The 27,547-nt window shown below is 43.0% G+C and overlaps 1 protein-coding gene across 1 annotated transcript in view; it reads right to left on the minus strand.

Moving 5' to 3' along the window:
- CUL5 (cullin 5) overlaps nt 1–27,547 on the minus strand; it is a 72,514-nt gene that overhangs the window by 38,528 nt on the left and 6,439 nt on the right. The window contains 6 exon segments of the mRNA XM_049778961.1: nt 4,005–4,085; nt 4,167–4,312; nt 9,095–9,236; nt 12,097–12,273; nt 16,363–16,462; nt 18,379–18,488. Coding sequence (XP_049634918.1) covers nt 4,005–4,085; nt 4,167–4,312; nt 9,095–9,236; nt 12,097–12,273; nt 16,363–16,462; nt 18,379–18,488 — 756 coding nt within the window.

Genomic DNA, 27,547 nt, shown 5'->3' on the forward strand with positions numbered 1-27,547 from the left:
TCCCGACAACCTATATGGTCCCCCGAGCCTGCCAGGAGCGATTTCTGAGCATAGAGCCAGGAGTAACCCGAGCACTGCCGGGTGTGACCCAAAAACCACAAAAAAAATTTTTCTATTGTTCCAAGTTAGGAAAGTGAGACCAAAAAATGAGCCTAGGGGTTAAAGTGCTTGCCTTACATGCAGGAGACCCTAGTTTGATCCCAGGAGTCACATATACCTTCCCCCAACTCCCACAGCACTGCCAGGAATGATCCCTCACTACAGAGATAGAAGCAAGCCCTGAGCTTCTAGGTATGGCCCCAGATCCAAAAGTTAGGAAAAACTTGAAGAAATAGAGGGCAATAATAATTTAAGGGGAGGATGTTGAATAGTTGGCTATTTCACATATGTTCATTTTTTCATTACTATATACTTGAGGTTTCTGTGTATTTTTCTCAGGGAATACTATACTACAATCAAAACAGTTTAAATAAAAAAATTAAAAGGGAAACACTCGCCATGAACAGACCTGTTTCTTACATTTCCCCCGTAAAGTACTTTGGAAGCGTGGTTTAGGGTCTCTTTTGATCTTTAAACTCTAGAATAATTCAGCTTGTGGATTGCTAAGCAAAAATATATGTCTAAAAGTTTTATTCCTAGTGTATATGCTCACTTTAAAGCTGAAAGGGAGGCCAGAGAGATGGTACAGGAGTTAAGGCACTTGCCTTACACTGACAACACTGATTTAGCCCCAAAACCATTAAAGGGTCCCCTAAGCACCACAGAGTGATCTCTGTGAACACAGGAGTAAGTCCTGAAGTGCAGCCCACAATCCACCCCTACAAAAGTAGAGGAGATATATTAACAGTTCTATATGAACTGTCATTTGTCTTTATTCATCTAGACTGTTCTCGTTCTCATGAATTAGCTTTCTAGTTGAAGTTCCATAAGTTTAATATGGCTATGATATAACTAAGCTATACATACTAAAATAGATGAACAGAATAATTCTTAGAAAATCACAGCATAGGGCCGGGCGGTGGCGCTAAAGGTAAGGTGCCTGCCTTGCCTGCGCTATCCTTGGACGGACCGCGGTTCGATCCCCCGGTGTCCCATATGGTCCCCCAAGCCAGGAGCAACTTCTGAGCGCATAGCCAGGAGTAACCCCTGAGCGTTACCGGGTGTGGCCCAAAAACCAAAAAGAAAAAAAAAAAAAGAAAATCACAGCATAAGACCGGAGAGATAGCATGGAGGTAAGATGTTTCCCTTGCGTCCAGAAGGACGGTGGTTCGAATCCCGGCATCCCATATGGTCCCCTGTGCCTGCCAGGGGCAATTTCTGAGGACTAGTGGCCCCTGAGCGCTGCCTGGTGTGACCCAAAAACAAAAACAAAAACAAAAAAAACAAAAAAACAAACAAAGAAAATCACAGCATGTTCACCAGATACTGCTGGCTTATCAATCAACTCAAACTTCCCTCAAGCTACTATTTCCCTCCATTATTACGACTTCTTTAGACCCTGGAGAAGCACAAGTCACTCAAGTCCAAACCTCAGTCACATCCCTGACATTCTCCCTGATCTAATCCACCGGTCCCTTAACACTGTGCTATCCTATGGGAAACTTTCTGCTCTGCCCTGGTCCTTCACCTTCCCACTGCTATACTCCCATTAGAAAGTCTAAATACCTGGCTTAAATCATTGCAGTATTTTTTTTTCCTCATTTCTAGCTCTTCCCTCACTATAGTTAATATCTGTATCACTAGTCTTCCTGAGAGCTAATTATGAGCATAATAAACTCACTAAAACACATTCAGTAGTCTTCCCTGACTTTTGTTTTTTCTGGTTTCTGGGTCACACCCGGCAGTGCTCAGGGGTCACTCCTGACTCCACGCTCAGAAATCGCTCCTGGCAGGCACAGGAGACCATATGGGATGCCGGAATGTGAACTGATGACCTTCTGCATGAAAGGCAAATGCTTTACCTCCATGCTATCTCTCCGGCCCCTTCCCTGCCTTTTTGAAGGAAGTTAAAGCCTGGTTGTTGTACATTTCTCTAGAGAACTTCTAAATATAATCAATAACTCAGCCCTCTTACCTGAATAATATCAAAATCATTTAAACAATAAAGGGGAAATATATATAAAAAGCAAACAAACACAGAAAACTAGAGGGAAAAGAATTCTAACTCAATCTTATTTCTTATTTTGTTTGTTTTTAGTTTTTATTTTGGTTTTAGGGTCACACCCGGCATCGCTCAGGGGCTCCTCCTGACTCTACGCTCAGAAATCACTCCTGGCAGGCTCAGGGGACCATATGGAATGCTGGGGTTCGAATCACCATCTTTCTGCACTCAAGGCAAATGCTTTACCTCCATGCTCTCTCTCCAGCCCCTCAAACTGATTTCTAAACAAAGAATAAACAAAACTATTACTCAAGATGAAGCCAGAGAACAGAATTTTTTGTTTTTTTCTGAGCCACACCCAGTGGTGCTCAGGGGTTACTCCTGGCTCTGCACTCAGAAATCACTCCTTGAAGGCTTGGGGGACTACATGGGATGCTGGAGATTGAACCCAGGTCAGCTGTGTATAGGTAAATGTTATGGCTCACTCTGGTCCCTTTTTTGGTTTTTGAGTCACACCTGGCAGTGCTCCATGCTCAGAAATCACTCGTGGCAGGCTCGGGGGACCATATGGGATGCCGGGATTCGAACCACCGACCTTCTGCATGAAAGGCAAATGCCTTACCTCCATGCTATCTCTTCGGTCCCCCTGAAAAATTTTTTAATGAAACAATATAATAAACCACTAGCGATTAAAAGATGTTTGGTGAAAGGGAATGTGGGTATGGCATCTCTAAATGTAAATAAACATCTAGTTCCTAGTCTCCAAAGACTAAAAGAACATTGAGAAAATATCGCTCTCAGGTGTGATCCTTACTTTGCTCTCTAGGCAAATTTTCCAGATTAAAGAACATACTCAGCATGGATATGCAACAGGGCTCCTACCTCTGATTTTGCTGTGAGTCTGCAGTGCCAGGAATCAAGCCTAAGCCTCACCAAAACCTGCAAGACACATATTCTACCACTGAGCCACATCTCTGCACCCTCTAAAGTGCTTTTATACAATGTCAATAAGGCAACTTATAAAGTTGGATATATACATATCTTCTCTTAACTAATATTTCATACCATGACTATGTATGAACACATGTAGTCCAAGAATCGTGGTCTGGGACTAATTCACTGTTCTGCAGCTACTTTACAGAACGTAATTAACTTAAAAAATGAGAATCAACTTTATCTTCAGGGGATACGTTGTTGTATTAAAAAGTCACTAAAGGGGGCTGGAGATATAGCATGGAGGTAAGGCGTTTGCCTTTCATGCAGGAGGTCATCGGTTTGAATCCCAGCGTCCCATATGGTCCCCCGTGCCTGCCAGGAGCAATTTCTAGCATGGAGCCAGGAGTAACCCCTGAGCAATGCCGGGTGTGACCCAAAAACCAAAAAAAAAAAAAAAAAAAAAAGTCACTAAAGTGGCTGTTGTTGTATTAAAAAGTCACTAAAGTGGCTAAACTGTAGATATGTATAAATCATCCTAAAAGAAGATTAGTTAAAAATGTTAAGTAAGTATAGGGGCCGGAATGATAGTATCAGCCTTGCAAGAGGCCAACTTGAATTCAATCCCCAGCATCCCAGATGGTCCCCTGAGCAAGACCAGGAGTGATTCCTGAGTGGAGTCCCAGAAGTAAGCCCCGAGCACCACTGAAAAAGCACATAAAAAATAGCTAAAAAAAAAAAAAAAAATTAAAACAGTAGACTGAGAATAAGTCTAAGACTAGGGAGGATAGATTTTATTGCATACAAGTTTCCTTTAAAACTGTGCTGGGGCCCCTGGAAGGAGCACTGCACCACATGGGGTCAGTGACGAGGTCTGACCCTTCAGAGAGGTGAGTAACTGTAACTGTGTCATGCGATTGTTTCCCTTGAGCCCTGCACTTCACACAGCATACAGTTATAAGTTACTTACTGCTTCAACAGAGTTACATTCTCGTCTGGTTTCTAAATAACGGAGTGCTCGTTTTTCTTCTTCTTTTAATTTGGCATCTGCCTGTCCAGAAGTAAAATAGCAATCACTTTAAGGGTATTAAAAGTAAGCTCAACTCATCACACAGTCGAAGTTCTGACTTACATATTTCATGTAATTCTGAACGCCATTCTGTTGTAAATAGGAAGGCGCCTGTGTTCTATAAAACCTCTCCGTTGAATCCAAGTATGCCTTCTCAAAATTGTCCCGGTAAATTTGAAGCTTATCCTCAGGATTAGAACAAAGGTTCACTGAAAAACAGAAAATAAAATTCCACTCTAATGATTCAGCTCAGTATTATTACAAAAACTAAATAAACAGACAAGGGCCATTATAGGTACAGGAATAAACAAGAGTTCAAGAGAATAAAAAATCATATTAGACAGATTCCTCCACCAGAAAAACTAATGGTTGTAAAACAAAGCAGCAAACTGACCAATGATAACATAAACTTTTATTTTTAATTAAATTTTGGTTTTGGTTTTGGGACCACACTGGCAGATGCTCAGTGGTTACTCCTGGCTCTGCACTCAGGAATTACTCCTGGCAGAGCTCAGGAGAACATACGGCATGCTGGGATCAAAACTAGGTTGGCCGTGTGCAAGGCAAATACCCGACCCACTGTGCCATTGTTCTGGACCCAGACTGTTTTGGTTTCCTTGGGGGGGGGGGGGGGGAGGCACACCTGGTGACACTCAGGGGTTACTCAGAAATTACTCCTGGCTTGGGAGAACATATGGGATGTCAGGGGATCAAACCACGGTCCGTCCTAGGCTAGCTCGGGCAAGGCAGACGTCTTACCACTTGTAGCACTGCTCCGGCCCAAGATTGTTTTTGTTTTAATAGGATAATACTTAAATAACTTGGTCCCCCGTGCCTGCCAGGAGCAATTTCTAAGCACAGAGGCAGGAGTAACCCCTGAGTGCTGCCAGGTGTGACCCTCCCCTCAAAAAAAAACACCAATACTGAATAACTTAGTTTTTACCTCAAAGAATCTAAAGGAATGATTTACAGAAGAAAAGGAAAGTAAAATAGATTGAGAGAAATATGAGAGAGACAGAGTCGAGAATGCACTTCTTAGGGTGAGATGCAGACAAACCTCCAAGATGGGAAATGCCTACCGTCCCCCAAGCTTGTATGAAGGTGGTTCTATAGCAGGGCTTTTTCCCAAACTAACACACAGGGTATTTGTGACTAGGGAATGGAAGATGGGATCTAACTGAATCCTAAGGAATAAAGTAGGATTTATACAGATAGAAAACAAGTAAATGTTCAGAAGTACAAAAACATAATGCCAAGTGATGAGATTACCTGAGGAATCTGCTTCCAAATCATATGCTTACTGATAAATTAGTGGTTGTGGGAAACCTGCAGTCTCAGGCTCAGTCACCTGATTCAGCACAGTATATCACTAACCGGGTAAGATAAAGCCAACAAAACAGCCATTTCAGGGGCTGTGGCTGTGGGTCAGATGGAGGGTTCTGCTGTAGTTCGGCTGTAGGTTCTATCACAGCACTGCTGAGAACTATAGTTGTAGCAAGCATGTGACTAAAAGATGGCAGCAGAAGGTGACTGTAAAACTCATGAGTCAGGTACAGCAGGAAGGGCTGATCTCCATCATCCCATATAGCCAGCCACACTTGCACTGCCAGGATTAATTCCTGAGTGCAGAGCCAGGAATTACCGACTGTCATGTTTGACTCCTTCCCCAAAAACTTTAGTAAGAAGAGAGCAATAAACATTAGAAAGACTGATGAAAAGGATGTTTCAGGGGAAGACGGTACCAGGGTACCATGTGGTCCCTTGAACATCATCACTATAGCCCTAGCAGTCTCATACCCTGAACATAGACAGCATCCTTGGGTCCCTCTTGAATTCCTGGTCTGGTTGGCTGAGAATCACAGGGGGCCCCACCAGGCTTCCTCAGCTACCCTTGGGAAAATTAACTTTGTTTCAAAAGTCAAGAATCAGAATTTAACAGCCAGAGCGATAAACACAGCCAGTAGGGCATCTGCCTTGAACATGGCCAACCCAAGTTTAATCCCAGGCATTCTTTAGGTACCTGAGCACCAACCAGGAGTGATTCTGAAGTATAGACCCAGGAATAATCCCTGAGCACTGCCAGGTATGGCCCAAACCACCCATACACACACACACACACAAAAAAAAAAAAAAAAAAAAAAAAAAAAAAGAATTTGGGCCCGGAGAGATAGCACAGCAGCGTTTGCCTTGCAAGCAGCCGATCCAGGACCAAAGGTGGTTGGTTTGAATCCTGGTGTCCCATATGGTCCCCCATGCCTGCCAGGAGCTATTTCTGAGCAGACAGCCAGGTGTAACCCTGAGCACTGCCGGGTGTGGCCCAGAAAACCAAAAAAAAAAAGAATTTAGGCTTTGTCCATACCATGTTGTCTCTTGAATTTTAGCTTTTAGAAGTTAGTCTTAAATATATATATATATGTGTGTGTGTAATATGTAACAATATATTAAATATTGTAATAAATAATATAGTTATGTTATCAATATATTAGTTTAAATATAATAATTATATATATTAAATTGGAGAAATATGGGTTCATGCTTGGCAGCTATGAGGTGTTACTCCAAGCTCTGCATTCAGAAATTACTCCTAGCAGGCTCGGGGAACCATATAGGATGCCAGGGATCAAACCTAGTCGAGCAGCTGCAAGGCAAATGCTCTACCCACTATCCTTTCTATCCTTTGCTCAGCCTCTAAAATCTAAATTTCTTTTTTTTTTTTTTTTTTTTTGGTTTTTGGGACACACCCGGCAGCACTCAGGGGTTACTCCTGGCTCTATGCTCAGAATCGGTCTTGGCAGGCTCAGGGGACCATATGGGATGCCGGGATTTGAACCACTGACATTCTGCATGCAAGGCAAATGCCTTACCTTCATGCTATCTCTCCAGCCCTAAAATTTGAATTTCATATTAATATACAAATATGCAGAATTTAAGTTCTATCAGGCCCCATGTTTCTCTCTTTCTCATCACATCTTTCTAAAGCAAATTTCTTTCAAAAAATATTATCTGGCTTCACTAAAAAATGGGGCAAAATCGGAATTTAGAAAGGTGTAAATTGGTAGCAGCTGAAATAAAATTGATGCATTTCAGGGATGAAGAGGGTCATCAACATAGAAATCCCTATGGATAGTCACTTTGGCCTGAGCATCCTAAGGTCGGCAGAAATGCAGTTGGAGGGCTAGAGAGAAGCTCAATATGCTGAACACAAGCTATGCATGTAGGAGGCCTGGGGTTGATCACTGGAGCCATATACTGCTGTCAGCACAGCCAGGAATCACCCCCGAGCATCTAGTCAGGTGTGTGTCCCCAACTCCAAGAAATGTTAATTTCAACAATTCAATTAATTAAATAGAGTATTGTTATAGGAATTATGAAGAACTAAGTAAGATGACCCACATGATCTGAGGAGAGCCTCTATGAGGAATGAGGATGGGCCAGAAGACAGAAAGAGAGAAATAATGTTCATTCTACTGAAAGGAAAGTGTATCTGATTCCAAGAACAAACAAGAATATCATGGTCCAAAATCAAAAAAGAAGGAGAAACAAATGTATACATAGAATTAACTTGCTTTGTAAACATTTAAGTAATAATCATTTTATGGGCCTGGAGAGATAGCACAGCGGCGTTTGCCTTGCAAGCAGCCGATCCAAGACCTAAGGTGGTTGGTTTGAATCCCAGTGTCCCATATGGTCCCCCGTGCCTGCCAGGAGCTACCTCTGAGCAGATAGCCAGGAGTAACCCCTGAGCATGCCAGGTGTGGCCCCAAAACAAAGCAAAACAAAAAAAAAAAATTAAAAAAAAGAAAAATTATTGTATGTGGGGAGCTGCAGTGGAAGTACAGTAGGCTACCTGCTTTGTATGGGTTTGATCCCCATCACCCTATATAATCTTGAGGAATGATCTTGAGAACTACTGAGTGTGACCTCCAAAACAAAAAACAAAAAGATTTGTCATATGACATACAGATTTAAATCTACATTTCTCTAATTTAGCTCAATAATGAGATGGTGAAAACAAATGGGAACATGTGTGAATTCGCATTTTGTTTTGGGTCACACAATGCAGTGATCAGGGGTTATTCTGGTAGCACTGGAGAGACAATGCAGTACCAGGAATCAACCCCAAAGCTCCCTCATGCATGTGCCCCAGTTTCTCTCCAGAGCAGAAGAATTTTGACAAGTTTACTTAAAGCTCAATTATTCTAGTTGGAGGAGAGGATCTTGGACAACATCCACAGTGCTCAGGGGGCTATTCCTGGCTCTGCAATCAGGAGTCAGCCCTGTAGTCCAGTGACCCCAGGCAAGCAGGGTTGGTCACCTTCAAGGCAAGGGTCTAAAGGCTGTCCTATCTTTCCAGCCCCTTAAAACGTAATTAAAAGGGTGCTAGAGATAGCAAAGTGGGCAGAGCACTTGCCTTGCCTGAGGTCCACCCAGTCAAATCTTTGACACCACATATGGTCCATAGCACTCCACCAGGAATGATCCTTGAACAATCAGGTGTGGTCCCCAAACAAAAACTAATTTGAAAAAAAAAACTGACTTGTAAAGGCAGCTGGTTCTCAAACTACATGTGACGGTGCCAATAAGCATAATGCTGATAGGACCACTGCAATAGGACGGCCGGGAGGGCATTTGCCTGGTAAGAGGCTGAGCCAGGTTCAATCTTTGGCCTCCCCCATATAGTTCCCCATGTGGGATGCCGGGATTCAAATCACAGTCCATCCTACTGCTGTGCTGTCTCTTCAGCCCATCTTGAATTTTTTTTTTTTTTTTTTTTTTTTGGATTTTGGGTCACACTTGGCAGCACTCAGGGGTTACTCCTGACTCTATGCTCAGAAATCGCTCCTGGCAGGCTCGGGGGACCAGATGGGATGCTGGGATTTGAACCACTGACCTTCTGCATGCAAAGCAAACGCTTTACTTCCATTCTATCTCTCCGGCCCCCCATCTTGAAAATTTTACAAAAAAATAAATCATTAAAATTCTGAACATACCATAGGACTCTCTCACGCCAATGACCAACTGAGAATCAAAAGCTTCCCCCAATCTTTCAGCATGTACGAGCTTCATTGCACTATCTTGGAGTCTGTTTTTAATATTTGAGAAGATTGATTCATTCCATGTATCAAGCATGAGCTGGGAGAAAAAAAGGACAAAATATGTAATCATTTGAATGATTAAAGACTACATCAAGTACCATACACACAATGAAATTTTTGTTTGGGTCACTCAAGGCTGAGTCCTGATTCGTGCTCTGGGAGCACTCCTGGCAGTGCTTGGAAGACCATATATATGTAGTGCAGGATCAAATCTATGTCAACCACCTGTAAGGTAACCACTTTACCCAATTTTGACCCCCCCAAATTTCTTAAATACAAATAATGAAAAAAAAAAAACAACCCAAATTTGTGGTTTGCATTCACTTAGAAAACAGTGAATTTAAAGTTTGTAAATAACAAGTTTGTAAATGACACACAGTGAAAATAATAAAGAACTTAGGTTTCGAAGTGAACATAACTGGATTTGAATTTTGACTATTATTTACTACTTGTTTTCCCATTTATGAATGTAGAAAAAACAATAGTACAACTTTCAAGGAATTACTGTAAAAACTATAAATGGGGGCCCGGAGAGATAGCCCAGCGGTGTTTACCTTGTAAGCAGCCGATCCAGGACCTAAGGTGGTTGGTTCGAAACCCGGGGTCCCATATGGTCCCCGGTGCCTGCCAGGAGCTATTTCTGAGCAGGCAGCCAGGAGTGACCCCTGAGTACTGCCAGGTGTGGCCCAAAAACCAAAAAAAAAAAAAAACTATAAATGGAAAATGTTCTTTCCAAAGGTAAACTTCAGAAATAGTAGTATAATCAGAATGCTCACATAAATGTCTGGTCTAACAGATCCAAAATCCTACTTCAAGACTCAAAAAATAATCAAACAAACTTTGTTTAAAATATACAAAAGTAAATGACCAAAAATGTATTCAAAGTATTAAAATTTATTATGATTTAATAAAAATATACAAAAATAAATAGATCATTCATTGTGGGAAGGAGCACACCCCCAATGTGGCAGTGAGAACCCAGAGCCAACTCGAGCAACTCTGAACCCATCAGTCTACCAGGTAAGTGAAGGCTGCAAGAATGAGGGGCTGCTCACACCATGTGGAGCTAGGGATCGCCAGGTCCACCCCAGGGTGCACAGGAGTGTCCAGGGCTACAGTCAGCAGTGCTCAGAGGGGCTATTTGGTGCTGCGGATTGAAGTGGGTAGAGACGTAAGCACAGCATGTGCTTTATCCCCTTTACAATCTCCCTGGTCCTGTAAGTTCCATCTAAATGATGGAAATGATATATACACATGTGTGAGTGTGTAGCACCCCAGATAACTATCAGATAAAGGAAATACAAGCAGCAGCAGATCCTAACAACAGTCACATGGTCGTATACTAGCATCACTCTTAGAATTATCTGCATAAAAGTCATTTAATCTTCTCATCCTAGATACAGGTACTCTGGAACACAGTAAAAACTGACTTTGGGAGGCCGGAGAGCTAGCATGGAGGTAAGGCATTTGCCTTTCATACTGAAGGTCGGTGGTTCAAATCCCAGCATCCCATATGGTCCCCCAAGCCTGCCAGGAGCGATTTCTGAGCGTGGAGCCAGGAGTGACCCCTGAGCACTGCCAGGTGTGACCCAAAAACAAAAAAACAAAACAAAACAAAACAAAAAAACAACTGACTTTGGGGGGCTGGAGCACTGGCACAAGTGGTAAGGCATTTGCCTTGCATATGCTAACCTAGGATAGACTGCGATTGGATTCGTGTTTCAATCCCCAGGCATCCCACATAGTCCCCCAAGCCAGGGGGGATTTCTAAGCACATAGCCAGGAGTATCCCCTGAGTGTCACTGAGTGTGGCCCAAAAATGAAAAAAACAAAAACAAAAACTGACTTTTTCTGGGGGCACAGCAGGACGACCCTGGTTCAAATCCTGGCATCCCATATGGTCCCCCAAGCCTGCCAGGAGTGACTTCTGAGCACAGAACCACCAGGTATAACCCGAAAACAAAAACAAAACAACTACAACAACAAATACTGAATTTTTCACACTTAAATAGCTAATAAGTGCCAATACAGAAACTTGACTCCCAACAACTGTCAACCCAGAACTTATGCTGTTAATACAATATTTGGGGCTGGAGAAGTAGCCCAGTGGTTACCAGAGATTCAAAAGGTTTCGGGTTCAGGCAACGCATGTGCAGTAAACTGCCTGCCTTCCATTAAGTCAAACAGCTAAAAAAAAAAGCCAGAGGGGGGGCCCAGAGAGATAGCACAGTGGTGTTTGCCTTGCAAGCAGCCGATCCAGAACCAAAGGTGGTTGGTTCAAATCCCGGTGTCCCATATGGTCCCCCGTGCCTGCCAGGAGCTATTTCTGAGCAGACAGCCAGGAGTTACCCCAGAGCAACGCCGGGTGTGGCCCAAAAACCAAAAAAAAAAAAAAAAAAGCCAGAGGGGTTGGGAGATAACAGAGTTAAGGTATTTTCCGTACATGAAGCTAGCTTAACTTCCAATCAAGACACCTCCTGTCATCCCTAAATACTTTCAAGTGTGATCTCAGTGCAGATCAAGCCTTGAGCACTGCTGGATGTGGCCAAAACAAATAAACAAAACAAAATTCAGTCGAGTGGAGAAAATGTGTTTAAATATTTAAAATATAAAAAGCCCACTAAGAGTAAATTACTTGCAAAAGTTTTCAAATAGGGGCCGGAGAGACAGCATGGAGGTAAGGCATTTGCCTTTCATGCAGAGGGACAGTGGTTCGAATCCCGGCATCCCATATGGTCCCCTGTGCCTGAAAGGAGCAATTTCTGAGTGTAGAGCCAGGAGTAAACCCTGAGTGCTGCCGGGTGTGACCCAAAAACCAAAAAAAATAAAATAATAAAAAAAATAAAGTCTTCAAATAACCCTCCTTTTGTCCAATATACAGGGAAGAACTGACTTACCTTTCGAACAATACTGTCTTCTACATTTGATTTTTTATTGCTGCCCTGTTTACCCATTAAGGTAATCTCTAGTTGACAAAAAGGCTTCGGTAAAATATCACATTGTGTAAAGAATTTTCGCCACTCAACAATATATGCTTTCAGCAAAGCTGTATCATCCTGATGGCTCAGTACTCGCTGAAAAAAAAAAAATCAAACAACATTTTAAAAATCACAGATGTAGGGCCGAAGAGATAGCATGGAGGTAGGATGTTTGCCTTGCATGCACAAGAACTGTGGTTCAACTCTCAGCATCCCATATAGTCCCCCCGAGCCTGCCAGGAGCAATTTCTGGGTATAGAGCCAGGAGTAACCCCAGAGCACTGCCGGTGTGACCCCCCCAAAAAAAATTCCAGATATTTTAACAAATAATAACGATTTAAATAATATTTGCACCATTAATCTAAAATACGTATTATACAAATAGACTACAATCAAGTTAAATGAAAGCATTTTTTTAAAGGGTGCTCAGGGATCACTCCTTGGAGGGGCTCAGGGGACTATACTGGGTCTTGGAGATTAAATTCAGGTTGGCTGCAGGCAAGCAAGCACCCTTTTTGCTGTATGCCCTCTCCATCCTCTTATGACTCTTTTAGTTAGGACGATTTTATTATTATTCGGGGGGGGGGGGGGGAGGTGGTCACATCAGTGGTGTATAAGTAAGCAAGCAAGTCAGGCTTACTCCAGGCTCCATGCTCAAGGGACTATATGTGGTGCTGAGGACTGAATTAGAATTGGCCACAGGCAAGTGTTTACCCCCTTGTATTATCTCCCTGACCCTACTTAGGGTAGTTTTCAAAGAATACCTATATTTTGAATTTATCATCATTTTGCTTTTTGTTTGTTTATTTTGAGGCTATACCCATTGGTGTTCAGGGTTTACTCCTGACTCTGCTGAGGTCATTCCAGGCAGTGCTCCGGATCCATGTCTGGTGGGCTCAGGGGACAATAGGAGATACTGGGGATTGAACTCGGTTGGTTGCATGAAAGGCAAGCACCTCTCTATTGTGACCAGGCCCCCCAAATAATAAAAAAAAAATATCCTAAATAAGAGTCCTAAGAAGATGGAGAATTGTACAGTAGTAAGAAGGGAGCTTGGCTTGCATACAGCCAACCTGGGTTTAATCTCCAAGACCCAGTATAGTCTCTTGAACCCCTCCAAGGAATGATTCCTGAGCACCAAGTTTGCCTTCTGTCACCCTCCAAGAAACACAAGGCCACATAGCCATGTATAGGAAATGTCTAAGATAAACAAATTCACAGGATCTTGCAGATTAGTGAATGCCAAGGTTTGGAAGATGGTGTTAGGAGAGCTACATAAGGGTAGCAATTTTTGTTTTGTTTTGTTTTGTTTTTGGGCTGCATCCAGCAGCACTCAAGGGACCTTATGGGATGCTGGGAATCAAACACAGGTCTGTCCTGGGTCTGCCACGTGCAAGGCAAATGCCCTACTGCTGTGCTATCTCTCCAGCCTCACAATTTTTTTCTTGAGTAATGAAAATGTTCTAGAATTGTTGTTCTACATGGCTGTACAACTTCATGAATATTAAAGGCCATTGAGCAACTTGAAGAGAATTTTCTGACATGTAAATACCTCATATTTTTATGACAGTGGAGTCTAGTTTTTCATCCTGGAATTTGGGCTGGCCTGTGACTTGCTTTGGCCAACAGAATGCAGCAAATGTGCACTGAGGGAATTTCATGTCAAGACCAAAAGAGGGTTTATAGATTCCACTGTTATACCAAAGCCTAGTGTTTCCTTAAAAAAAGCAATCATAGGGCCGGAGCAGTGGCACAAGCGGTAGGATGTGTTAACCTAAGACAGATCACGGTTTGATCTCCCAGCATCCCAGATGGTCCCCTGAGCCAAGAGTGATTTCTGAGCACATAGCCAGGAGTAATCCCTGAGCATCACTGGATGTGGCCCAAAAATCAAAATAAATAAACAAATAAATAAACAAACAAACAAATAAATAAATAAATAGCAATCATAGAGGGGCAGGAGTGAGAACACAATGGTAGGGCATTTGCCTTGCACGCAGCCCACCCAGGACAGATGGTAGTTCAAATCCCGGCATCCCATATGGTCCCCCGAGCCTATCAGGAACAATTTCTGAAAGCAGAACAAGGAATAATCCCTGGACATGGCTGGGTCTGGCCCCAAAACAAAACAAAAAGAAGCAGTCATAGGAGATATGAAGACCTAGATGAAGGTGAGCAGCAAACCCCAGGTATGTGGTTCTAGATCTCTTGGATCATACAGTCTCTACAGAGCCCTAACAGACTGTTACTGGGGTAATAAGATTTGGCAAACTTGCCTGAAAGTAAGAGTCATTAACATTAAAAATAACTTCCGGGGCCCGTAGAGATAGCCCAGCGGTGTTTGCCTTGCAAGCAGCCGATCCAGACCAAAGGTGGTTGGTTCGAATCCCAGTGTCCCATATGGTCCCCCATGCCTGCCAGGAGCTATTTCTGAGCAGACAGCCAGGAGTAACCCCTGAGCACCGCCGGGTGTGGCCCAAAAACAAAAAACAAAAAACAAAAACAAAAACAAAAAAAAACTTCCCGTAAAGCTCAATTTTTGAAATCATTAATCATGATGGAAGAATTAATGTTAACAAAACATTTCATTTCATAAGATGCAATATGATTCTACTCTTACTTCATGTGGCAGTGATTACAAGCAGAATTAAATATGTATCAATCAGATCATCAAGTTCAATGTCTTCTTTTAATTCATACATAGAAAAGCAATTTTTAGTTTTAAATTTGGGAACTGGAGTGAAAGCACAGTGGGGTAGGGCATTTGTCTTGCACGTAGCCAAACTCATGTTTGATCCCCAGCATCCCATATGGTCCCCCAAGTCTACCAAGAGTAATTTCCTTTATTTTATTTTGTCTTGGTTTTTGTTTTTGGGCCACACCCAGCAGTGCTCAGGGGTTACTCCTGGTTCTGGGAATCACTTCTGGCAGGCTCAGGGGACCATATGGGATGCCAAGAATCGAACCCAGGCCCATCCCAGCTTGGCTACGTGCAAAGCAAACAACCTACCATTGTGCTATCATTCTGGCCCCCAGGAGTAATTTCTTTTCTTTTTTTTTTTTTTTACAGTTTATTTTATTTTATTTATTTATTTATTTATTTATTTATTTATTTATTTATTTTTGGTTTTTGGGTCACACCCGGCGGTGCTCAGGGGTTACTCCTGGCTGTCTGCTCAGAAATAGCTCCTGGAAGGCACGGGGGACCATATGGGACACCGGGATTTGAACCAACCACCTTTGGTCCTTGATCGGCTGCTTGCAAGGCAAACGCCGCTGAGCTATCTCTCCGGGCCCCCAGGAGTAATTTCTAAACAGAGCCAGGAGTAATCCCTGAGCACTGCTGGATGTGGCCCCCCCCCCCAATTTTTTTAATTGCTAAGCAGTTATTAGTATAACAAAGTTATACTTAAGTAGGCAACTTAGGTAAAAAAAAAACTTTAGAATTCTCATTTCCAACTTGTTTTTGTTTTTTGATTACACCCATGGCACTCAGGAATTACTCCTGACTCTGCACTCAGTAATTTCTCCTTGCAGGGCTCAGGGGCCCACATGGAATAGAAATTGAACCCAAACTGGCTGTATGCAAGGCAAATACCCTACCTACTGGGCTATCACTCCGGCCCCATCTGAGTACGTTCTTATTTTGGGAGGGGGGCCCACACCCGGTGACGCTCAGGGGTTACTCCTGGCTATGCACTCAGAAATCGCTACTGGCTTGGGGGACCATATGGTATGCCGGGGGATCGAACAGTCCTGCTCCGGTCCCGAGTAAATTCTTTTTTTTTTTTTTTTTTTTTTTGGTTTTTGGGCCACACCCTGTGCCGCTCAGGGGTTACTCCTGGCTATGCGCTCAGAAGTTGCTCCTGGCTTCTTGGGGGACCATATGGGACACCGGGGGATCGAACCGCAGTCCGTCCTAGGCTAGCGCAGGCAAGGCAGGCACCTTACCTCCAGCGCCACCGCCCGGCCCCCGAGTAAATTCTTAAACTTAGTATAAAGATGAGGTACTTGGGGCCAGAGGGGTGGTGCAAACGATAGGGCATTTGCTTTGCATGCACTAACCTAGGACAGAACGTGGTTCGATCCCCCAGTGTCCCATTAACCTCTGAGTGTAACGGGTGTGGGCCAAAAAGCCAAAAAAATAAAATAAAATAAAATAAAATAAAATAGTGTGGTACTTACTGCCTGTGCTTGCTTAATAAACTCTAGAATATCTTCTTTTAAAGCTTGATGAATTTTTGCTGGGCCTTTATCATCCCAGAGACAGACTGCATGTACATCCCTGTAAGAATGAAGCAATACACATTAACACTGAAACATGTACAAATACATACCTACCGTGAGTTCTGTATCAGAGACTTCCCAAAACCATGCTAGACTAAGCTAAACCTGTTTGAATCCATTTTAAGAACCCAGCATTCTTTGTAAGAAGCCTCACCCATTTATGTTTGTAATTTAATTTTCTTTTCATTGTTTCTCCTTCAATTACTGTTCATTACTACATAAAGTGTTTTAAATGATATAAGCATCCCATTCCCTAAAGTTAACTATACTAGAATCTTCTGTAAGGACAGGTGGGAATTATTTTAATTATTTAACAGAACATAAATAAACCACTTAAGCTCATGCTTTGCATGCAGCAAGTCTGGGTTTGACCACAACTGGGAGAAACCTGAGCACCACCGGGTATAAACCCTCACAAACCTTTCACAAAAAGAAATAGTCATTTAAATCCTCTTAATGACTTCTATTTTCAACACTTCTATTTCAATTACCAATGTTATTGTCTCCTTTCTTTAAAAAGTTCATAAATTGGGCCGAAGCAACAGAGCAGTGGTAGGGCGTTTATTGATTAATTGGTTTTTGGGCCACACTAAATGGCACTCCAGGGGTCACTCCTGGCTCTATACTCAGAAATCACCCCTGGCAGACTGGGGGACCATATGGGAAGCCTAGAATCAAATCAGGTCCCTCCTGGGTCGGGCACATGCAAAGCAAAAACACCCTACCACTGTGCTATCTCTCTGGCCCCTCATAAATTAATTATAAAAGTCAACAATGACCACCTTTAGTATCCCTACCACCCATCCTCAAATCACAACTAGAAAAAATGTCCATAAATTAATATTAAGAGCCTATGCCAATAAGGGGACATGCCAACATGGGAGACAGTGTGGCAAAGAGTAAGGGGGTTAAGTCCTTCTCTAGAATCTCCAAAAATCAAACTTAACTTGTGCTTAACATAGCTGGATCTGTTATGACACCTGATCTAAATCTCAGTTCCCTTTTCTCAAACTCCAGGTAACTGTGATGTTTTGCATTAGAGAAAAATATCCCTATTTCTTATTCAAAACACTGCTGCTCACCACCATATAACAATATGCATGAGTCCTGGGCAATTTTTACAGGCATTTTGAAGAACATATTCTATCTAACATACCTAAGAATTGTTAATTTCAGTATTTTGACACTGCTCTTAAAAAGCCTCTATGTATACCTCCCTAATTCTACTCTTTTCTTTTTTGTTTGTTTTTGGGTCACACCTGGCAGCGCTCAGGGGTTACTCCTGGCTCTATGCTCAGAAATCGCTCAGAAATGCTCAGGGGACCATATGGGATGCCTAGATTCGAACCATCGACCTTCTGCATGAAAGGCAAATGCCTTACCTCCATGCTATCTCTCCAGTCCCTAATTCTACTCTTTTCAGTCCCACCTTAGAAATAAGTAAGTCTTTTTTCGAATGGGGGGTGGGAGTGGAGGAGTGAGGGAATGATAGAAAAATTCTTGTTTCTGCTTGGAACAAGACTGGTCTTGGTTTTGCTGCTGCTGAAGAAAGGTTGGTTGCTGGCTGTTAGGAATCCCAATTCACAAAACTCAACTGCCTGGATAAACTCAAAGCTAACACCTGACATTGCTGTTGAGCTGTTTCACTCTCAGCACAAGCCTGCAAATGTCTAATGTGTAGGACTCAGGCCCAAGACTGTGGAGGCTTACATCTGCATCCTCTGCAGAGTCATGCTCCAAAGACTTTTTGGGTGGGCACAGTGGGGCATATTGCAATATAAAGGTATAAAACCATGTTCCTGAAAACTATAGCATTACAAGTAATGTTGAACCAAGAAAATTTATAACAGAGAAAGGCATGCACCAATAAACTTTTCTTTGTGTTAGCGAAGTCAAAGTTAATGGATTACTTACGAAAACAGATCAAACCACTGCTGTTTAGTAACAGATTCCTGGCGTAAAAGCTTCAAAACAATTGGACGCATGAAATCCCATTTGTCTTCAAATTGAAGGGAACCTTTATTCTAAAAAAAAAAAAAAATAGTTTAAACTTTACTGAAGTTAAATTAAAAGCATCCATCATTATTTTCTTATTTTAAGAGATAGAGAAATACATGGTGAAATTTAAAAGATTCATTTTCCATAAAGCTACAAGTTAATCAGCTATAGAGAAATTATAGGGTGAAAAACATAGAAGAGAAAGTTAACTGTACAAAATGCCTCATGAAGACTGGTCTTACCTAAAGGTAAGGTGTGGCCTTGGCTCTGGTCTCTGCCAGATCTGTGGCATGTCTGCTGACAGAAGTCTGGTTTGCCTAGGAATCCCAGGATACATAGACTATCTAGGCACTCTAACAACAGAACGTAGATGCAAAATATCATATATATATATATATATGTATATATACATATATATATGTATATGTATATATACATATATATATGTATATGTATATATACATATATATATATATGGCTTTTATGGGCCATACCTGGTATTGCTCATGGGTTACTCCTGGCGCTGAACTCAGAAATCGCTCTTGGCAGGCTCGGGGGACCATATGGGATGCCAAGGATCAAACCCAGGTCTATCCAGGGTCGGCTGGCAATTTATGTGCAAGGCAAATGTCCTACCACTATGCTATCGCTCTGGCCCTCAAAAATCATCCAGTATCAGCCCATTAAAGAAATAACATTTCAGAAGAATGATACCATGTATGCATGGTTTATATATCAGAAAAGCAAAGGTGCTTTAATATGGGAGAGAGCAACAACTTATCACCAACTTATTACAATGTGAAAGAGAGAAAGAAGAAACTTCATAATGTGTTGTCATTAGTACTATTACTTTTTTTCTGTTATTTTGTTGTTTGTTATTTGGCCACACCTGGCAGCACTCAAAGGTTACGCCTAGCTCTGAGGCTCAGAAATCACTCCTGGCTGCTGCAGGGGACCAAATGAAATGAACCTGGTCGGCTGTATGCAAGGCAAAACCCCACCTGTTATTCTATCACTCTAGCCCAGTACTAATACTTTTCAAGATTAGTAATTTCACATTAATTCAGATGAGCATATTCAGCAAAAGCTAATCTTCTAAATATCAACCCCCATAAAACTCATAATTATGTCTTCACTAATGCCCATTATGGAGAATGATGCTTGCTTGTATAAAGTAAGGTCCCTATAAGTTAGAAACCAGTAGAAGCAGTTTCTAAACAGTCCAATGAGACCTGCATCTAGTCACCAAGTGTGGTAGATTTTTAAAATATATACATAAAGGCCCAGAGAGATAGCACAGCGGTGTTTGCCTTGCAATCAGCCAATACAGGACCTAAGGTGGTTGGTCGAATCCCGGTGTCCCATATGGTCCCCCGTGCCTGCCAGGAGCTATTTCTGAGCAGACAGCCAGGAGTAACCCCTGAGCACCGCTGGGTGTGGCCAAAAAACAAACAAACAAAAATATATATATATACATACATACATACAGATTTTCAAAACTACCTAACCTCCCAATACAATTAATTTCTATAAAAGATTTTTTTGTTTGTTTGTTTTGTTTTTGGGTCACACCCGGCAGCGCTCAGAGGTTCCTCCTGGCTCTATGCTCAGAAATCGCTCCTAGCAGGCCCGGGGGACCATATGGGCTGCCAGGATTCGAACCACCGACCTTCTGCACGCAAGGCAAATGCCTTACCTTCATGCTATATCTCCGGCCTCCTCTAAGATTTTGACCACTTATAGAATTAAACATATAAATCCTGCAGTTAAAAATATCAAAAGAAAGCAAATTAAACAGGTTTTTAAAAGTAACTTAAATACTCGTTAGGCTCTGAAATTTATGACCAAATAACAGGATATATTTTTTGGTTTTTCTGTGTGATGAAATATTCAAGGTTAACTACAGAAGTACTGCCCCCAAAACTCAATTAAAGGAGGAATTTAATAATTGACCACTTTCCATTAAACTTATATGATTGATTCAAAAGTGATGTTCAAACAGTTAAGTGACCTACTCTCTGTAACCTGGAGTGAGAATCATTAAATCATAACAGCAGCAGGGTTCCAAACTTGCTATCTACCATAAAGAATGCCTTATTAATAATTTTATCATAATTATTAATAAATGGAGGCACCATCCAATCATGAACCTTGATTTAAGAATAAATCTTTTGACTAAATGAAGGCTAATTCAACTCTATTGCTTGCTGCAAGGTCTCCTCTCTAATTTTTAAATTATTACTCATAAAAGCAAGAAACCAAATCCAATAATTGCGAGTAATCTTGGATTACCTCATCCACTTGCTCTTTTTGTTGTTATTGTTTTTTTGGGCCACACCCAGTGACACTCAGGGGTTACTCCTGGCTATAGGCTTAGAAATCGCTCCTGGCTTGGGGGACCATATGGGACACCAGGGGATCAAACTGTGGTCAGTCCTGGGCTAGCACTGGCAAGGCAGTCGCCTTACCACTCCATACCACTGCTCCGGCCCCTCACTTGCTCTTTTTCACAAGAGAATTAACAACTATCACAGCCCAAACCTACCACCCCTAAGTCCCTAGCAGGGACTTTACCCAAGCAGGCCAGCAAGCCACAGGGAAGCCAATGGAGAACTGGCCTTGGAGATACACTTGGGGAGAAATTGCCTCCATGTCTCTAAGGGAGGCAAACAAACAGAAGAAAATCAATGAAAGGCCAGAGAGATAGTGCAGCATGCAGGGCGCTGCCTTGCACACGGCTGAACTGGAGTTGGTTTCTGGCACCCATATGGTCCCCCAAGGACCATCAGAAGTGATCCCTAAGTACAAAGTCAGGAGTAAGTCCTGAGCATCACCAAGTATGCTCCTCCAAAAAATTAATAAATAGAAACAATAAAAAAGACAAGGTGTGTCTGGAGTTATAGGACAGCTAGCAGGAAATCTGCCTTGCACATGGCAGACCTGGGTTCTTTTCCTGGCATCACATATGGTCCCCCGAACACTGCCAGGAATGATACCTAAGTACAAAACCAGGAATAAGTCCTGAGCATAACTGGGTGTACCCCCCACCAAAAGAAAGTAGAAGTCAGTCTGGAATCCCAACAGCTAGGTGTGAAGAGACTTGGTGGAGAGAGGAATAAACCACAGAGCCAAGGATGTGGCTGGAGCGGGCAGCATGAGCCTTGTATGGGAAGCCGAGTTTGGTCCCCAGCACCAACGAGCCCTGAGCACAACCAGGGGAGCCCTGGTGGCACCTGTGACAATAGACAATACAATGAGAGCAAAAATTACTCACAATGGAGGCAGAGTGACTGGCTCACTTATACTCCACAGTCAGAATTTAAGGCAAAAAATACCATGAATATGTCCCTTTTTTCTGCAATATTCAGCTGCATGGGTGCTGACACTAAAAAATAGAGATGGATTTATGAAGGCTGTGATGTTCACAAGTGGAAGGAAAGAGAACGGGGGCCAAGTGCTTTAGAAGGAGTGATGACAAAGACTCCCTTTTTCTCTCACACTCCCAGTGAAGATGGGTGACAAGACAGACAGACTGACCTGTGCTTCTAACTAGGACTCAAGACCAGGAACAAGACCCTTCCCCAACTAAGTGCAGCATAGGTCAGTGGTTCCTGCAAGAGGAAACAACTGGGTGGAACCCTACACGTGCTACTTAGAGACAGGTCCAGGTTTCAGTACAACCCCAAAGTCTGGCAGTTTCAATCGAATTCACAAAACAGGTACTCAGAGTTGGGGGAGACCAAAGACAAGGAGGCAGAGATTTCAGGAGGAGGGGGAAGCAGAAAGCTGCAGCAGGGGAGGTTCTGGAGATGTGTGGAGGGTTCTCAAGCCTCTCAATGCCACAGGTGAGTGAAAAAACCAACCCTGTGAGAGGTGAGTAAGGAATGGCCAGGTAGAATCCTCAGAAAGATCTGCCATATGCAGGGAGGCCAAGCAGGGCACTGATTGCTGCTTACATTCTAGGCAGCATACACACAGCCGTCACAGGAGGTGACTTAAATACCACAACCAAATGCAGGAACACCTCAAGAAAACTTGAAAGAACCCACACACAAGCCTCAAATTCACACTCTGTAACTTCCAAACAAAAAACTACTCAGCAGGGTGCTGAAGAGATTAAGTACAGTGGGTAGGGCACTTGCCTTGCATGAAGCTGACTCAGGTTCAACCCCCAGCATTCACCAAAAAACTGCCAGGATGATTCCTGAGCAAATTCCCTGGCCATGCTCAGGAGTTACACCTAGCTCTTACTCAGAATTACTCTGAGAACCAAGAATAACTAAGCACTGAGCATTATAGAGTAGGACCCCTCCCCCCCCCAAAAAAAAAAACCACAAAAAACTCAAAAAGTAATAAAGCACAATGAAAAGTCATACAATACCAGTAGAAAAGAATGACAAAGGGGGCCGGAGAGATAGATTGGAGGTAAGGCGATTGCCTTTGATGCAGAAGGACGGTGGTTCTAATCCCGGCATCCCATATGGTCCCCCGAGCCTGCCAGGAGCGATTTCTGAGCATAGAGCCAGGAGGAACCCCTGAGCGCTGCCGGGTGTGACCCAAATACCAAAAGAAAAAAAAAAGAAAGAAAAGAATGACAAAGGCCAAGTGTTTGAAGAACTTAGAGAAATCCAATACTCATGTTGGTTGAGTATAAATGGATAAAAATAAGCTTAGGAAATGATTTACCAGTAATTATGAAAGCTAACCAGGCTACACAACCAACAGACCCATGTGAGGGAAAATACGCTTCTACCTACTCAAAGTCACACATATATGTAAGACAGTACAGCATCCAAGCCAGCGTGGGCTCTGTGGTAAAGAGCATTGCATGGCATGACTGAGACCTAGCTTTATCTCAACACCACAAAAAAAAGTACAGGATTTTATGACCCCCTAATAAGAAGGTCAGAGAGATAGCTCAAAGGGCTGACTGAGCACAGACAGGCTTTCCATGCAGGAGACCTGGTGTGAACCCTGGATCACAGAGACAGGAATAGTCTCTGAGCACTGCCAGGTATGGCTCAACCCCTTCCCCTAACTAGAACTAGAAACAGCCTAAATATTCATCAGTAGTAAGACTGATCATTTGTGGCATATTCGTGATACATTTACACAAATACACTACACATAATATGTCAGGGATTGAACCCAGGACCTCACACGTGCAAGAAAATGCTCCACTAGTGAATTACATCCTTGGCCCTAAAGTTTACTTTCTAAATCGTTCGTTTCAATCTTGAGTTTTTAGTGTTACAAGTATTTAATAGTCAAATCTGTATGGTGGTTTGTTTTTTTTTTTTTTCAATTGGGGGCATATGGTCCAATAGTTAGGCCCATGCCCCACACACAGCTGAATTGGGTTTCACCTCCTCCCAACCCTGCATCCAGAGATTTGCAGGGTGGCCCTGGGGATTCTGAACATTGCAAGACCGAACAGCACCGAATCCTTCCTTGGATGAACTGCTGGTTCAGTTGTTCAAGTATTACTAGGAATGGCACCCTGAGCACCACGGGGGAACAGCCCTCCTAAATAAATCAACAGTTTTTGTTTTAGGATTATGCCCAGATGTGTTTGGGGGGGGGGGCTACTCAATCAGTCTTCGGGTGACTCTTGGTGGTGCGAAAGGAACCATGTGGAACTGGGGATCCAACCCACAGCTCTAGCATAAAAAGCATACACTCTCGTCCACTGCATTAACTTCCTAGTCCAATACATTTATTAGATTAAGTTAAATAATTCAGGGCTGGAGTGATAGTACAGAAGGGAAGGCACTTACCTTGCACAGAGCCAAACTGGGTTCAATCTCTGGCACTTTATATGGTCTCTCGAGCCTGCCAGGGTAACCCCTGAGCATCACCTCCCTCCCCCAAAGAAAAAGTAATTCTTTGAACGAAGGGGTACTGACCAATGACATGATTAGACTATATGTATACAGGTGTATCTTTTCCCTCTTGCTGGTAGTGCCCAGGGCCGGCACACCTGTGGCAGTAATTATGAACCTGACTGTGGTGTGCAGGGGTCACATGTCACAGATCACAATGACAGAGCTGGTGAGTGTACTCGGTGGTTGTGGGTACCAAACTCTGCCTCATACACGATAGGATAGGCAAGTACATGACCACCAAATCATATGACAATATGTTATTCCAACAAGACCAGCTACAAATTCCTGAGGGTTGTAGCTCTGGAGAAACCGCTGCAACTGTCCCTAGGAGCAGTAAGTGAGAGACCTTGCACAAAGGAATAGAGGTGAGATGCTCACAAAGATGACTTTTATTTTCCCTACTGATGTTCTGTGAGCCTCACAAGCCAGGCAAGCAATCGGCTGTGAACTACGTCCCCACGTTGAAGACAACTGAGAGAAGAGGATTATGCCATGGCTACTTGGCAATCCTGTGACCTTGATAAATTACTTAAACTCACCAGGCTTCAGTTTCATCTTTGTAAGAGGTCTGACAAACTAGCTTCCTGACAGAATTGTTACCAGCATAATGAGAATCGCAAAATGTGGCCCAGAGAGATAGCACAGAGGCATTTGCCTTGCAAGCAGCCGATCCAGGACCAAAGGTGGTTGGTTCGAATCCCAGTGTCCCATATGGTCCCCCGGGCCTGCCAGGAGCTATTTCTGAGCAGACAGCCAGGAGTAACCCCTGAGCACCACTGGGTGTGGCCCAAAAAAACAAAAAAAAATTAAAAATAAAAAAAAAGAGAATCGCAAAATGTTCCCAACAGTGGCTAACAAACACTGTCAGTTGTTCTTAGGATACCATTAACAAGGAGAACTACTACTGCGTTCTAGACCAACGATGACAGGATCTTGTGAGAGATAGAAGGCCGAAAGGAACTGAGGATGCCGAGAAGTTTCTCATAGCTGTACTGTTCCTCCCAGCATTAGTATTTACCATCATAAGCGAAGTGGCATCGTACAGTCCTGACATGGTGGGGAGAGGCTATCAAGCACAGCTCCAGGAATGGTCTGAGCATCCTGGGAGTGGCAAGAAAGGAAAAAATGAAAAAAAACAAAAAAAACAAACTATCAAATAACACGTTTTTTCCCCTCTTTTTCCTCTGAGGGCTGGGCAGGGAGTATCTAAACACATTTATCATGCCTGCTGGGTAATAGAACAAACAGTGCTGAGATTTCTGACCCAAAGAATGACTGTCACTGACCACAGAAGAAATGCCTGGAAAGGGAAGCTTGGGAGCTGGATGGTTTAGCAATGAGAGTTCAGTTTTGAATGCACTGCCTGATAAAAGCAAATGTTCCTGTTTTAGCCTTGGCATTTCTTCCAATTATCCTATATTCTCTCTCCCTTCCTGTTTTATTTATTGCAGGGGGGGATGGGGGTGGTCGCCTGGTGGTGCTCAGGGGTTACTCCTGGCTCTGCACTCAGAAGTCATTCCTGGCAGACTTAGGGATCATATGGAATGCCAGGAATCGAACCAGAGTCCATCTGGGGTTGGCTGCATACAAGGCAAATGCCCGACTGTTGTGCATTCGCTCCGGCCCCCTTCCTCTGTTTTAAATAAGATAAAAACTTATTTACTAGGGCTGGGAAGTAGCTTAAATAGTAGAGAAGCATATACAGGGCCTGGTTCCTTGCCCCGCATGGCAGGGCTCTCCAAGCATCACTAGACTCAGTCTTGGTAGCCTCTAAGCATAGAGTAATGGAGCAGGATATTGGAGTGTAGCAGAGTATTACAGTGATGGCACTGGGCTCAGGCACTGCTGGGGCAGCTCTTATAAAGAGTCAGAGAGTGGTGCATGGGGTAAGGTATTGGAACTTGAACACCGTCAACCCTAGCTGAATCCCCAGCACAGCATATCCCTGAGTCCCACTAGAAGTAAGCCCTGAGTACAGAGACAGGAGTAAGCCCTAAGCACTGTCAGGTGTTTGGCCCAAAGATAACAACAACAAAAAACAGCAAACAAACAAACAACTGACTTAAACAAAAATGAAAAAAAAAAAAACTGTCAAAAATGTACCTATTCTAGAGCCAGCCAGGAGTGCACCACCACTGGAATGCAAGCCCCAGGGAGCACTACAGAGCATCAGATTGCCACCTACATGCAACCCCACAAGCACACCAAATGTGCGGGCACCACAGCCAAAGCCTGAGAGCCGTCAACACAATCTCAACGGGGGAAGCTTTATTTAAAAAGATGGCATTCATGGGGCCGGAGCGATAGCACAGAGGTAGGGCGTTTGCCTTGCACATGGCTGCCCAGGACAGACCCATATGGTGCCTAAGTCAGGAGCGATTTCTATGCTCAGAAATTGCTCCTGGCAGGCTCAGGGGACCATATAAGATGCCGGAATTCGAACCACGGACCTTCTGATTGCAAGGCAAACACCTTATCTCCATGCTGTCTCTCTGGCCCCTGGAGCGATTTCAGAGTGTATGACCAAGAATAACTCCTTAGCGTCACCAGGTGGTGTGCCAACCAAAAGATAGCATTCAATATAATCAGTCACCATGTCTATTAAGCATGTAAATTGTATTGTACTAGAAATATACATATTTACAGGAAATAAGTTTTTCGAGAAATTGTACTTTGTTTTCAAGCCTGTGCAGAGGGTCTTGAAGTGTACCTCTGATGATAAGCAGACTGCACATGTCTCACCGAAATTAAAAAGCACATTTTCAAGCAGCAGGCCTGGGTTCAATATGCAGCACCTCATATTGAGTGGTACACAGACCCAGCAATAAGCCCTGAGCACCAATGGGTGTGACCTCACAAAACAACAGATTGTGAGCAAATAAAAAATCGGGTTCAAAAATAAATAAATAAAAAATCTGGTATATTTTATAAAATAGAATTAAGTGTGCACATAAAGTAAACAAAAATATTATAAAATTAATTTTTTTAATTTATTTGGGCTTTGGGTTGCACCCAGCTGTGCTCAGGCCTTCTTCCTGGCTCCGAGCTTAGTAATTACTCCTAGAAGGAGTCCACAGGGGGCCACATGGGATGCCAGGGATCTAACCTGGGTCAGATGCATGGAAGGCAAGCACCTTACTTGCCATACTACAGCTCTGTCCCCAATTAATTTATTTCAAATGACCTTTTCTTGGACAACA

The sequence above is a fragment of the Suncus etruscus genome, chromosome 8 (assembly GCF_024139225.1).
Source record: "Suncus etruscus isolate mSunEtr1 chromosome 8, mSunEtr1.pri.cur, whole genome shotgun sequence".
Classification (NCBI taxonomy): Eukaryota; Metazoa; Chordata; class Mammalia; order Eulipotyphla; family Soricidae; genus Suncus; species Suncus etruscus.